At 34.9% G+C, this 15,955-nt stretch overlaps 1 protein-coding gene across 4 annotated transcripts in view; it reads right to left on the reverse strand.

Annotated features, from left to right (window-relative positions):
- Window positions 1-1,847: 1,847 nt before the first annotated feature.
- PCDH9 (protocadherin 9) overlaps window positions 1,848-15,955 on the reverse strand; it is a 1,049,538-nt gene continuing 1,035,430 nt past the window's right edge. For all 4 annotated transcript variants that reach the window (XM_006159778.2, XM_006159777.2, XM_006159781.2 and 1 more), the window contains one exon: window positions 1,848-2,700. In XM_006159778.2, coding sequence (XP_006159840.1) covers window positions 2,327-2,700 — 374 coding nt within the window. In that variant the 3' untranslated portion in view covers window positions 1,848-2,326. The remainder of the gene's footprint in view (window positions 2,701-15,955) is intronic.

A 15,955-nucleotide genomic window follows, 5' to 3' on the forward strand; every position in this document is an offset into this window, starting at 1 on the left:
CTATGCCCCCCCTGGGGAGTACATGCACCTTATTGCAAAACTCAAAAAAAAAAAAAAAAGTAGGTGAAACTTTGGCCTTGGTATTAAGACCATAATACCAGAATGGTCTTTTGCCTTGCTTAGTAATAAAAGAGTTTGTTTCATAAAATCTTATTTAATTGACAAAGTGGCAAGACGACGACCTCGCTGATTAGTGTTATGTGCTATTTCTGACTAGTGATTTAATAACAAAACTTACATGAATGAAACCTTTTGATGAAACTTTATATGAATTTTGGCTAGGGAATGAACCAACTTTCTTCATGAATTCCCTAGAAAGCACCACTAGGGAAGTTTAACTCTTAGATTGAAATCAGATTTCAGAAGATGGATATTAAACCCCAACAAATCTCCCTTGATTTGAAAATAAAAGTTAACTTTTTATCAACATATATTTATCCAACAATTGGAGTATAAATAATCACTCTGGATGTTGACCAAGAATGAACACACTACAATCAGGAATTCAGAACATTTATTGCAAGAGCTGAATAATTGTAAATAACGTAGAACTGGCAAAGCAGTAACAAGGATAATTGTTTAGATATTTATTCTGTCAAAGTCATCAAACACCCCTCACAACCGACAAAAATGTACTTCAATAAGCAATGCACCCCTACCCATTATTTTCCAGTATACTGTGGAAAATGTGAACTGCTATTTACAAAGTAATTTTATTTTTGGTAAGAACAAATTAACTATCAGATTAGCAAACCTTTTTTTTTTAATTTTTTGTTTTATTATTTTTTTTACTTTTAAACTGATGGTGAACCGTGGCATTAAGGTAACTTTCACTTCTTTCAATAAAGACATTTTGTTGCATGCTATTTATTTGTTTAAATCATCTGTCATGCCTTAACAAAAACCTCCTAAGAATGTTCGAATTTGGATTTGTTTGCACGTGCAACTGAGATCTTATTAACATTAGTCGTCACTCCGTTGGTTTGACCTAAGTGACGTTATGCTGGTACCTGCCAGGCATTGACCAACTATGATAACAAACAGTTAAACAGCAATAATTAGAGTTTTATCCCTTTATTTCCCCCAACTACCCTACCTGGAGAATGTTCTGTTACATCATGAAGGCACAACACATTAAATATTTTGTGGCTATGGTCTAATAACACTTGTGTTACAACAACATTATTGTATATGAGGATCAACACAAACTCTGTCATTTCAACAAAGTTGTAGACACACATTTGCCCAATTGAAACTATTTTTGAATAGTTATTTTCTTCCATATATGCTAATTTTGATACATTAGTTTTGCATGAGTGACAAGTACAGGATATTATACCACTTTTGACGGATAACACTTTTCCATTACTTTCTCACTTAATCGTACTAATTAAGTGATTTTACTTTTGCCTACTTTGAAAATAAGAACATTAAAAAAAAATAGGTTCCAAATTTACAAGCTGTTGCAGAAGTCCTCTTTTTCCTCAATGAAGTTTTCCTTTTTTCTTTAATTTTTATTTTTTACAGAATTCAGCATCATAAGCTATCATACAAGAAGCAAGATTTCTTATATTGTATGTATCAGAACCTGTTTTTAAACACAAGTGTTGAGATTCTTTGAACAATGTGTGTCAAGACAGACTACTAACGCAGAAACACCTCACTTAAAAAAATCAAGAAAAATAACAAGAAAGAGGTAAATTAAAAAAAAAGGAAATAAGCAACCATAAAACACAGAATTATGCTACAACATTTTTAGGTGAACGTTATAAGTACACAAAAGTTTGTTAATAATAACTTGTTTCTATTTACAAATACTTTAACACTGATTGACTTACAAGTGTCCACTAACGTTGTTAACAGCACAATAGGTTTAATGCTTATCTTTTAAGTTTTGTTTGAAGTATAATGTCAAGTATAGCGGTCCCAGCACAAATCAATGACAAAAAGCACAATTTTCTAACTGGATATGTTTGTCAGTCACTCTAATCCATGAAACTTTCTTACTCTCCAAATGCATATTCTATTGTTCATAGCAGCAGTCCAGGGTCAAAATAAAATGCAATAATAATAAAAAAAATTGCACAATGGAGACATCTCTGGAGAGTTTAATCAATTCTAGTAAACAAGATCACATGGCTAGTAGAACTATCTTCTCTCTTTTGTTGCAAAACATTGTCTCCTCCATGGTGCTAACACAAAGTTATGGATATCCCTGCTATAAGGGGCATAGTTGTAGAGATCTATTGAATACATAAAGCTCTGACACACACAGTATTAGCATGTCTATTTAGATTAAAGTTATTAGGTCCCATAAAGTCTTTTCTTAGAGTTGGTGCTCCTTAGGACTCTCAATAGAACCTCCTGCTTGCTTATAAGACTTCAGATTTGCCAAAGGAATGTCTGTCATGTGGCTGCCATTGTTGAAATGGCCTTCATTGGAGCCATACTGCTTACGGTCATTAAACTGGTTCCTGTTGCTGTCTTCTTTCCAAGCTCTAGTCAGGGTGTGGCCATTCACAAGCTTGTCCTTCTTGACCCATTCTTTCTGGGGCGCAAAGGTTGAGAGAGGAGATTTTGGGTGTTGATATGGACCCAAGCCAGGAGGCATCCAGCAATTATCAGAGTGGCCCAAAACCAAGCACTCTTGAGTGCACATCTCTGTAGCTTCAGCTAATCCTCGGGGACCCAGAGGCCCATCTGTAGAGGACAGAAGATGGAGAAAATAAGAAAAGAAAGTCGTTAGGGTGGTCATTTAAAAATTATCTCCTTAGAGAAAAATGGCAAGGTGATCTCATTTCCCATGAAAAATATATTAAGTGATTCGAAGATATCATTGTCCGACCTTAGAGATGAACTTAAAAGAAATCAGATATCTCTATAATCTTTGCTCAGTCTTTCTCAGCATATATAAATTATTGATTTGTATTATGAAAGTTCTCAGGAAAAGGCTCACATATGTAGAAATGATGAAAAGTAGAACGTTTTTATGTGCAATGAGGAAGGATATGTAAATGTAACGACTCCACAAAAATCAAAAGCAGAAGTATTACTTGAAATGTAACTAAATAAGTATTCGTATCAAATATTGATTTATTTCCATGTAAACGTTTGTGATTATTCTACATAAGATTATGTGAAAATGTTTTTGCAACATTTTTAAAAAATTAAGTATTCATTTTAAAGAATTTTTTTTCTTTTTCTCTTTTTCTTTCTCTCTTATTTTTTTGACAGAGCCTTCCTATGTCATCATATTCTTGCCTCAGTCTTCCTGCTGGGACTACAAATCTTTCTTTTATTTTATTTTTTTCCAGATGGGGACTCACTCTGTGGTCTAGGCCACCACACCTGGCCTTTAGGGGTTGGACTGGGAGTTAAATATGTCTCTTATGTGGTCTCAGCCTGCAGAGCACAATGTCTTAGCATTCATGCCACTGCTGTTGACCTGACTTTAAAGAATATTTTAGTTAAAGAACTCAGTAAAGACATATCTGGTCAAAGGCAAGCATTCTGAAATCCAAGTAAAAGAAGCCATTTGTATACAAAGATAGTGTTTGGTTCCCTGAAACTTAATTATTTTCTAAATTTCTAAGATATAAAACTGAAGCTAAGTTGCAAATTGAATCACGTGGTATCTAGTATTCAGAGGGGAAAAAGTCATCACAGAGTTAATCTTTTTTCCCCCTATACCAGCAGACAATTCAGAACATACATTTTTACCCAGAATTTCAAAATAAACTCTTTCTGAGTGTTTGAATAGGAAATCAGTTCTTTACTGTAAATGACAGTAGCCAAATATTTAGGGAATAAGTTGGGGGATATTTTTTTTTTCTTGATTAAACAATCAAGTGAGAAGTGATAGCTTGAAAATGAGGAATTGATGTTACAAATGAGGTTAAGTGGATAGACAAGAATGCCTGAAGCAGAAAGTATTTTCAAAAGCAGAAAGTCATTAGAGAAAAAAAATGTAGAAGAAAATGAAGAAATCATACCTGCAAGTTTGGTTAGTTAACAATTAAAATAACAACATAGCTGTAATAAATGTAAATCTTGGCTAAAACTCTGTTCACTCTAATTTCTAAAATCATTTTGGTTATGAAAAAATACCTGATGAGACAGGCAATAGTTGATGACAAAAATATGACACAGCAACCTCAAGTGATATCCGATTTGACACCAGATGTGGCTAAAATGAAATGTTTCCTTCAAATTCAAATTTCGGTCATTTTTTAAAGTCTAAAATTCTGCTCTTTAGAATAACCTTTAAATTCCATCCTCTCTGTTCCATATCCCCATACCCTCAACAGCAAACAGTTTTATTTTGTTTAAATACACATTTGTTACTTAAAACTATTTTTTTCAGGAATTGCCAGTGATTACTCACTTCCTCAGATATTTCACTTACACCTCTCTATGAGCCTCTCTTTGCCCTCTCTAATCTGTCCACATTTTAACAGTTCAAACTAATTTTTCACTTGTAGGTTCCCTTTGGTGTACTTAGTAACCTTGAATCCACACAGCTAATACATTTTGCTTAAACCAATCTATGCTCTTTGCATTAGAATCATAGACTCAGAAAGTATTTTTTGCCTGATCTGTTTTCATTTAATTACTCATTCCTTCAAAGTTCAGCTTGGAACCCATATGCCACAGTGAACTGCCACAACTACTGCACAGATTCATGTGTCATACACATCTTGAAGATTTCTACAGATCCTCCTTTATTCATGAATAGCAAATATCTTAGTTGAGCTCCATCAGCTCTCACCTTAATGCCATTTTTGTCTGGTGGGGGAAGTTTTGTACTTAGGCAAGCTCTATTTTTGTTTTCTTCCAACTAGATTAAAATCCATTGATGGAAAAGAAAAGGGCTTATCCGTTTTCTGAGTCCCTTAGAGTGCTACGCGATAGTGATGATCTATGAACAATGGTAATTGTTAATTAAAATTTGATGAGGTTGAAAATGTTCTGAGAATTATTAAAGATATCCTCTGCTTAAAGGCAGACCTTAAGTAATTATAATAGAAGATGCTGATTTCACAAACTTCACACCAAAGCCTTCCTCAACAGCAAATTCTTTTGTGTAGCAATACCTTGTGACAGTTAATAAATGAATTATTTAACTTCTCTGTTAAATATATTCACTCCTTTCTAGACATTAATAGAGATAAAGTAGTTAATCACTGATTTGATGTGTAACATATCTTGAAGCCTAGAAGCCATCCCTTAATCTTTACTTTTCTAGTCATAAATAAATTTTTCTTTTATCATTAATATCTCCAAAGCGGGGGGGGTGGGGGGTAAGAATTACAGCTACCTCAGCTGGGTCATTAGAGACAAGTTTTTATTGAACTCATCCAAAAAAGAGCATAAGCAAGATTATTTTTAAATGAGCCTTATCAGACATGTACTACCTTCTTAAAAAGTTAGGACATATTACCCAACTATTGAGAATGATGTGCTTGTATGTATATCCATAAATATTGTGGTATATTTTAAGAAAAAAATTTAGAACCATTAACATTTATTTATATCACGACAATTTACTGGACATGTATGTGTGCAGGCACTGAGACAGGCTCTAGGATCATCACAATGAACAAAATAAGGGTCAGCACTTTGTTCACAGGACTAGGATCTAGCTCAGAAAGAAAGAATTGCCTTAAAATCAATGACTTAACTGGGCCCAGCAGGTGGTATGGTGGTTAAGGCACTGGACTCCCACATGACCCAAGGTTAGAGTCCTGCACCTGGTGGCTTGAAACTCAAGTCAACTGCCTGTGAATGTGTGCCCAAAATCCTGAGAGGAGAATGGAAGAGAAGGGATTGGTATGTAGCCACCCCCTTAGTGTGTGTGGCAGGGTGATTTTTTACTTTCTCTTTCTCTCTCTGGTGAATGCATGTGCTCTATGACAGAACTTTAAAAAACAATAACACCACCACCACCAACAACAACAAAAAATAGTGAACTAAGAGGAGAAAAGGGTATGATTTGGAAGGAATAAGGACAATTCACTGATTGAAGGAGGCTTTTCTCTTGCCAAAGAACAGACTTTGCTCCAAGTTATATCATTTCTTTCATTTGATGTTCTTCAAGATAATTGATAGATGAAGACCTTTATAGGTAAAGTGTTAATAATGTACCATGCAAAATATTTAACTTGGAAAATATGAGTTTGTATTTATTAGATAATATTACTGCTCTTTGAGAATTGTACTTCCCATGATTCATTCTTGCAAACAAATGTAAAGGATTTTGATAAAGCAAGTCTCCTGAGTTCAAATTCAAATCATGCTGGGCCATGTAGGATCCCACTTCTTTAATCCCTGAGCTACCAGATGGCCCAGGTTATTCAGATTTTTAGGTAAGTCTTTAGGAAGATATTTGGGTGAGATTTATGCTGGACACACAGTATGACATTCCAACAGATGAAAGTCTTACATTTGTGGTGCTTACAGCTCCAAACAAGAGAAGCCTGCTAGGCAGAGGCACACTACGAGTGACACCTAGGAGTTGGGTAAATATAAACGGGAGCTCTACAATGTAGTTAATGTATAAAAAGTGGGGGCAGAGTCAACTAGGTCTCTAGGGATAGTGAAGGATTGAATAATTTGAATAATTTTTCAGGCAGCAGAGAATAGGAGCTATTCCACACTGCCTAGTAACTGATTCCCTGGGGCAAAAGAGGTGAATGGTTAGTGACCCAGAAATGTAAAATCTCAAGATGGGAAATGGTGCAGTGTGGATAAGCTGCTTTAGGAGAAACTAGGAACTAGCAGATGGTATAATGGTTACATCGCTGAATTCCCACATGGCTGACTGAGGTTCAAATTCCAGTCCCGGAGGCTTGAAAGTCATGCCAGACGCATGTGCATGTGTGCCCAAAATCCCAAGAGGAGAATGGAGGAGAAGGAATTGCAAAGTATCCATCTCCCTGGAGGGTGATTTCTCACTTTCTGTCTCTCTGTCTTTCCAGCAATCTCACAAGTCCTATGTCAAAAGTTAAAAATTTTAAAAAAGAGAAAACTCTCCAATAAAAAAAGAAGGGGGAACTAGCATCAGTACTGAGAGAAAACAGTGTTAAACAACAACAACAAACTTTTAAACCAATTTGCTCCTATACTTGTAGCATAAACTGCACTATTGGAAAATATAATATACTTTATGTTTTGATATGTTTTTATTTAGGACATAACATTAAGTTGTGAACATTTTATGTTTTTTTCTTATAATTCCTAGTAGTTACTGTGCTACCAAAGGGGAAAACAAGACAAAAAGTATGACTTTTACTTTGTGAAATAGTAATTCTTCTGAGTTTTCCTCCATTAAAGTCAGTGTCATAAGTTGATAAAGGAAACACACAAACACACACACAATTTTTTTTTAAATCTGAAGATGAACTATTAAAGAGAACACATTTATTCCACTAGCTCTCTAAAACAGTCTCTATATCTCTATCTATATATTTATCATTTGATGTATATTAATTATTACTTAGATTCTAAATAATTTTTCTCATATTCAGAACCCCTAATTGAATTTTTCTTAGGTTTTTAAAAAGGAGAAAAGCATTCTTTAAAAAATGGCCCAGCAGGTGGAGTGGTGGTTAAAGTGCTAGATTCCCACATGGCTGACTGCAGTTTGAGTCCCAGACCTGGCAGCTTGCTTTCTCACTTTCCTTCTTTCTCTCTGTCTCTCTCTCTCTCTCACTCTGTCTCTCTCTGGTAAAATAAAAATAAATAAATAAATAAATAAGGTTAAATAAAATAATTCTTTAAAAATTGTTGATACTGAAAATTGACATTTTCTAAACTAGAATTAAAAATAATCTATGGGGAGCAGCAGACAGCATAATGGCTACGCCGCGGGCTCCCATGTAGCTGACTGTGGTTTGAGGCCCAAACCCGGCCGTTTAAACCACACTGTGTGTGTGTGCGTACATGTCCAAGATCCCTAGAGGAGAATGGAGAAGGGATTGCAGCATAGCCATTCCCCCTGGGGGGTGGGTGATTTCTTGCTTTCTGTCTTTCTGTCTCTTTCTGTCTTCCTGGCGAGCACACATGCCCTATAGCAAAAACCTCTCCAAAAAAAATTTAAAAAGAAAGAAAAGAATCTACGATCCTCCATAAAACATATGACATTTAAAATTTCAGGACATCTTTGTTTAATACAGCAAAAACTCTATGTATTAAATGATAATTCCTTATCTTAAACATATACACTTATTATAATAATTATAAGTAATTTTATTAATTGATAAATAATTACATTTACTTTTCAGTCATACATACCATCAAAAAACATTTATGAAAATCTAACATATATCACATGTGTCACTGTGCTGTATTCTTTATGGATGTTGTTAGATTTGATGCATTTGTACGTGGAAGTGGATGTGCATGTGTTTCCCTGGATGTGCCTTTTCCCCATTATTTCCATTTTTTTTTTTTTGGTACATTGTGTAATGTTCTATTCGTGCTTTGTCATGTAGTGTCTGTTTAGGATCCTGAGAAGGATTCTGAACTACATGTACTTCATTTGTATGATTTCATCAATATATTGGATCTTTGGAAAAGTCATGACACATGTTTGCATAGAAAAATACCTCATGATTTTTCAAATGACCCAATACTCATTTGCTTCCTTCTGTTTAAAAAATAAGGTAAGAAAAACCCTCCATGTGGCTTTTTTAACACTGAAACTTTATTGACTTTTTAAAATTCAAGTTATTTATTCCCTTTCACAAGCTTTGATCTGTTTCCTTAGTCTTGATTTTTTAATGTCTAAATTGCTGATAAAACTGTACCCAGTCAACTGTCTCTATATTTAAATTTTGAAAGCAAAATCAAAAGCATATAATAAAACACTCCTGTAAAGTTGTCTCAGTTAATATTTGTATCAGGTTTTCAAGTATATTACTCTTCATCTTTCACACCTCACCTTCTCACTCAAAACAAAACATTTTTCAAGGATTTAAGTATGAGAGACTGTCAGAAATCTGCCTGAATGACGACTTTTGGAAATGAAGGTTGCTGTCGTCCAATGTGACACGATTCAGTGAATGGAATTTCGGCTGTGCATGTAAGTGGTAGGGCACTTGAGTGGTTCATGATCTCATTTCATCGTGAGATAGGCAAACATGATTGTCACTTCATTAATTAACTCACTGCAGTAATTAACAAGTAGCTTCTGGCCTGTGAACACGCTAGTTTTCAACCTGATTATCTGAAACATTTTCATTCCAAAGCTAGACATTGGTATTAAACAAACTCATAAGATCTTTTGAATTCCTGGTTATATATTTCAAGCTGTATGAAGTTTCAGACATTTACAGGAGTGACTTTTTTCATAGAATTTTTACTGTTAGATAAATAAGTCTAAAGAGAGTCTCAGAATTCAACTATAAAATAAGACAGTCATTTTCATTATCATGTTGGATCATATTCATCACACCTCACTATTTTTTTTAATTTTGTTTAGTTTTACTATAGAAAAGTTCCTCGTCAATGCAATACACATCTGATTGTCACATAAAAGTGTCCCTTTTTTCACTGTTATAAGAACATGTATTGCTACCTCCATGATAAAATGCTTGTTCTTAAATTCCAATTTCCCTGTATTTCTTCAAGACCTGGTAGAATGAGTGTGTAATACACCAAGACTTGTGCTTCACCAGACATCTTAAAAGACTTACTCATTAACTTAGGCTTGGTAAAGAAGTTTTTGTACTATTTAAACACAGTTATTTAAATAAATTTTCACTTTAGATAGATCTTTATCTGAAAATTTCGCTCTAGAGTTGCTGTTATTAATAGTTTGAGAATAAAAAATCTTAATTTTTATACTTGCTCCTTGCCCTAAATAATCTTTATTTAATAACATTTTTAGTGAAACAAATATTCTCACCCATTCATTTTAAGTTAATTTTAGTGTTTCTAAGAGACTAATGTAACAAAAATTTAGTTTTATTACTGTATCGGTTTACTTTTTTTCTCTTTTAAGGGAAGACGTAACATAACATAACAATTAGCGTACCAATTTCTTATCATTGTTGTGTAATTATTATCTATAATGGAAAGCTAAAACTGAAAGTTTATATAATTCTGGAGAGGCTTAAAAAAATGAATGAAATGTCAGGAAAATTCACATGCTAGACAGCTATATATCCAATATTCCATCCTGATGGCTCTGAATTTTTTGAACAGTTGCTATTACATATCAGTAAATTTGATTCCAATTTAAGTATAGTAAAAATTAATTACAAATATGAGTTTGCATAGAGGAAATTTTTCAGCATTGCTCTCAATCCATTTAAAGACTTAATTTCTACTGGAGACTACTTTATTCTATGTCCGTTTAATACTACTAAGCCAATGTTGAATCAGAATAATTATTTAATTATTACTCTGATCTTACACAGTAAAACAAGAAGACTTCAATTTATTTGTCATTGTAACTCAAGATTTAGTATCAAGTGTGGGGACACGTTTAAGAGAGAGAATCTGAGGTGTGGGGATATGCGCTGAGCAAACACCACATGCTCTTTTGGGGTTTGGCAGAACCTTGTAACTTGTCTTTCCCTGACCTTGGCTGCAGACAGAGCAAGGGTGGAAATTACTAGGGGCGTTCCAACAGACACATCTGATGGACTTCAAGAAACATCTTGACCCCAATTAGTAAAGTCCAATCTCTGCTCTGCATCTGAAAGGTTCTTTAGCCTACTCTGGGTGTGGTGGTGCACTCCTTATGGAGAAGTTCTTTAGCTCCTTCCCCACACCTAACAGCTAGTTCTCTGCATTAGAAGAGAAGATGAGATTTGCTCTAGATGGGATTACCACCAAGGGATACACCTGGCCCTGGGTATGACTAATCCCTTATAGATTTGTTAACTGCTTCTTATTGTCTGTAACCTGGCAACTAATCCGTGAAGTGTCATGAAACATACATGTGTAATGTCTCCTTGTACTATAAATAAAGATGTCCAGTTCATCTGGGCGGGACAAGTTGCTTGGGCTATCTAGGCTCAGGCTGTCTGTGTCCATTTCTACTCTATCCCTTTGTCTCGTTCTTTCCAATTCCCCGGTCCTGGCAAGATGGAGGGCTTTCTCTTTCTCATCCTCTTTCTCTTCCTCACCAGCAGCCCTCTGATCATGATTCAGCCAGACCCAAGCCCTGGGGCGGACACCGACAATCAAGTAGTATAGATCTGTTACAAAGGCCCTCTAAATCCAAAGATAGACGTGACAAATTTGAGTACATTTATGAGAGAAATGTTTTTCATTCATTCATCCATCCACACATACATTCATTTATTTAATATCCTTTGATTCAACTCATATTAGGCCCGACAAGAATGTTGCATAGAATATCTAGAAGAAATTAAGAATCTCAAGTCATATGATCACCATATCTAGAGCCAACACAGAAAGAGCTTTTAGACCTTGTAAGATAATGAATAAGCATTAACTGAAAAAGCGATTTAAGATTTAGTTCCCATTATCTCATCTATAAATTGATGGGAAAAGACTTAGTCTTCATGAATGACCTCAATAAATTCTTTAGTTCTTTAATTAAATATTAATACGGTTTGTCGATATAACCTGATAATCAGATTTTCAGTGTTATTTTCATTTTACTAATGAGCTAGAGTAAATAAATGATAAATCTATTTGTCTAGTAGAGGAGTCTAATACTTAGGTCATATTTAGTTTTCAGAACATGACATTATATTCAGAATAATTGTATTTCTAATTCTAAATAAAAGCCTAATGGTTTATGAGAGCTTTATTTATAGCTCATATTTAAGCATAGCATTGTGAATGTATCTACAGTCACTTTGAGAAACACAGAAAAGCTCACACCAGCAGGATTTGACAAAACCTTTGGTTAACAAGTAAACAAGGATTAAATGTTTTGCACGTTCCTCATACAGATTTTTTCCTTGGTCACAGATGAAAAGTCAACATTTGCAGATGGAGACAATCCAAATACAATAAGACATGGCCACCCCAAGCAGCAGAGTCTCTGCCAGAAAGGATATTGCTATTTGGACAGACTTTCCAGCTCACAAAGAATGGAGAGCACTTCTTTAACATCTTTAGCCTTCTTCTACATCACATGAGTAACAACTGCCTTTTCTTTGCTAAAGTAAATGATGAAAAGAAAATTGTCTCTGATAGTTTCATATATTCACCGTTAGTATTTTATGTTGTAATCAATCGAATGATGACCACATAATTTGACCGACCTTCCTTTTATTTAAACCAACTTTTAAATTCTGAACAAATTGCTAGATATGAAACATCTTATTTACAGAACTGAAGATCATATTTACTTTATTTTAAAGTTCATCATTTCTAACAATGATATTTGAGGTCTTTCATTTAAAAAATTCATTCGTGGGACCAGCTGATGGCCATTGGTTATGTTGGTGGACTCCATGTAGTGAACTGCAGTTTGAGTTGTGGTTTGAGTCAAGGATTCAGCAGCTGAAAACTCAGGATGACTGCATGTGCATGAGTACTCAAGATCCTAAGAGGAGAATGGAAGAGAAGGGATTGTAGCATTGTCATCTCCCCAGGAGGTGATTTGTCTCTTTCTGTCTCTCTGTCTCTATATCACCAGTGAGTGTAAGCACCCTATAGGAAAACTCTCTCTCTCTCAAAAAAAGAAAAAACCTCATTGTATATTTCTAATATTTCTATATCCTGAATCACTCTTCATTTTTTACAACTTCACTATTTTTCAGAAAAATTTGCTAAATATTATCTGATGTAAAAGAATATATCTAAGGTGTTAATTAATGAAGTTAGATAATAATTTTAAACAGAAATCCAAGTTAAAAAAAAACCTATTTCTCTGATATGTCCCCTTTAAAAAGTTTTAGTTTCTAGTTTTTTTTAAATGATTTAAAAGTTTAATTCTGAACCATTTTTATAACTGCATTTTCTCTTAAAGCATCATATCACAGCAGGTTACAACTTAGGGATAAAAGGCAACTGGTAAACTGTCCAAAACCAGGTTCCAAACAACACCTCTTATTGATTTACCCTACACATAGATATTCCAGATAGTTTTGAATTGAAAACATGAAATAAATTCACCTGTTTAAGTATATTTAAATGGAAGCAAACTGCACCATTTCTATATTTCGATTTTATACAAAAAGCCTAGACAATGCCATACTTTATTCAGATTGCAACTGGAGCAATTAAAAATTGGTGTTGAATTCGAGCCAATAGTAAACAATGTTGTGAAGTAATTTGTCTTTCCACAATGTTCACCTTTCCCATATTCCAGATATATTTAATCATAATAGCCAGGATAGGGGGAGAATCATGTCAAATTCATTTTCCTGCTTAGTGGTCTGTTTTTATCTGGAGCACTTATAAGTGCATTGTTTTTTCTCATCAAATTTCTGTGCTAGAAATTCTACTTTTCAGGGTCTTTAGAGAGAACAGAATTTTATCCGAGACAATTGTAAACATTGGAAAAATTGAGAGAAATATTTTACTAAATTATTAATAAATTAAAGCACAATCATTTATTAATTTATTATTGTTTGCTTTTTAGATTTTAGCCATAGGGTATGTCTGCTCCCTGGAGAGAGAATGAGAGAGGGAAAGTGAGAAATCACCCTCAAGGAACATGGCTATACCGCAATTCTTTCTCCTCCATTCTCTCACTATTTTGGGGATGTGCCTAGCGTAATTTTCAAGCCACTACTTCCAGGACACAGACTGCATTCAATCACGCAGGAGTCCAACACCTTAATTGCCACACTACCTGCTGGTTTCTAATTTATTTGTTTTAGAAAAGTCCAAAGAATTAGCTTTCACATAGAATAAAATCTCAATTGTGGCTCATAATTGATAATTATGGTGATTTGGAGGTGTGTGTTGGTGTGTGTGTGTGTGTTACACGTGGATTATCTTACCATCACTGTGAATTAAATATAACATAGCTCAGTGCCTCTTGAGTGTTTACATGCTTATTATAGTAATGATATGTCTTTCCATTTTGTTCTTTCCCAGTGATCCAAACAATTAAGTTCTCTCACTTTATTATGTAACGGAACTACCTGGAGGGCTTATTCATACATAAATTGCCTGGCCCCTTGTAGAAATTCGGATTCAGTAGGTTTGGGGTAAAGTCCAAGACATTTCCGTCCTACCAGTGCTCCTTCTCTCTTGACTTCTTAGTTCTACTACTGGCCTGTCAGCTTTAGTTTCCTTGATGACACCACAGCATTTTCTAGTCGCCTACATGGTGGAGGCTCAGTATTCTTTGTCTACACTCACTCTAAGTGCACTCACATAATTATGCCACGTTACATAATACATATGCGCTGATAATGTCCCAATATATGTTTCCAGTCCGTTTTCCTCCTCCTAAGGGCCATATCAATATATTAGACTACCTATTCATCAGCATCATTGGAATACTAACTGCCATTTCCAAATTGCATACTTATTTACTTTTTTTTTCCTTCTTCTTCTTCAAACCTAATATCCTCTCTGAATTTAGTTTTATCATATTGGTCACACTGATCACCTGGTTGCTCAATTCAGGAAAAAAAATGTATATCATTCTTTCCACCTGTTAGGCATAAATCTAAAATGCTCCTCCCTTCATATCTAGCCCTTGGGACTGTAGATATAATATGTCACACTAGTATTTATGTTGAATTGTATGACAAAATGGACTTCACAGGTGTAATAACATTACTAATTAGTTGATCAAAAGAGATTATGGCTAGGTTTATCATAATCACATGAGTCCTTAACAAACATTTCGTCCAGTTGGTAGCATTTGAGAACTCAGATTTAAAATTGGAGAAGGAGAAGAATTCAATGTACCTTTGCTGGCTTTGAAGATGAAGGGACAAAATGGAAAGACTCTGAAAGCAGCCATCACAACAGAGTCCTACAACCACGAGGAACTAGATTCTACCAAGAATCTGATGAGCTGGAAGTGGATGCCTCTTCAAAGCCTCCAGATAAATGTCCAGCCCAACTGATACCTTGATTTCAGCTTTGGGAGACCCTAAACACATTGAGCCCACCTGGAACACTGAGATAATAAAGAATGAAAAGTAAGATAATAAATGTGCATTGCTGTAAGCTGCTAAATATCTGTAATTCACTACTCAGCAATAGAACATGAATACAATAACTGTCTTTTACTCAAACAAGAGAGCTGATCATTTAACAAGTTCCTTAGTCTACCAATTCCCCTCCAACCTCAGTAACCTAAGCCACTGTCATTTCCTAAGACTCACTTCTGCTCTTTCTACAGTCTATGTTCCAATCTCTAACTACTAGCATCATACTTGCGAGAGAAGAGTTAGACCCCATATATAGGTGAAGTCAATTTTACTGGGCTAAGTCAAGATTTCAACAGGGCTGGTTTATTCTGAAAACTGAAGAGAGAATCCTTTCCCTTTCCATTTTCAAGCTTTTAGAGGCCATCTGCATTTCTTGGTATGTGGCTCTTTCCTCCATCTTTAAAGTATGCCATTCCAATCACTGTTTCTATTATCACAACACGTTTTCCTCTTGAGTCCTTCAGTCTCACTTCTTATGTAAACCCTTGTGATTACATAGGGCTCACCTAAACCATCCAGGATAATCCTCTCATCTCAAAATGAAATTCCTAACCTTATCATATCTGCAAAATCTTTTGTCATGTAAGGTACATATTCACATGTTCCAGGAACTGAGATGTGAATATAACTGGGGGTCTATTATTCAACCTAACAGAATATTTAAAGCAGAATGCCTCACTCCTCTGCTTTCAATCCCATTTGAGTAAAAGCCACACTCCTATCTATGGTCAGAAAGCCTCTTGAGATCTTCCTACCCTACTCTGATATGATGCCCACCTCCCTCCTCACATGCTGCTGCCCTGACACACCAGTGAACTGGCTGTACCTTCCATATACCAGACTTAGTG

The sequence above is a fragment of the Tupaia chinensis genome, unplaced genomic scaffold (assembly GCF_000334495.1).
Source record: "Tupaia chinensis unplaced genomic scaffold, TupChi_1.0 Scaffold000658_2, whole genome shotgun sequence".
Lineage (NCBI taxonomy): Eukaryota > Metazoa > Chordata > Mammalia > Scandentia > Tupaiidae > Tupaia > Tupaia belangeri.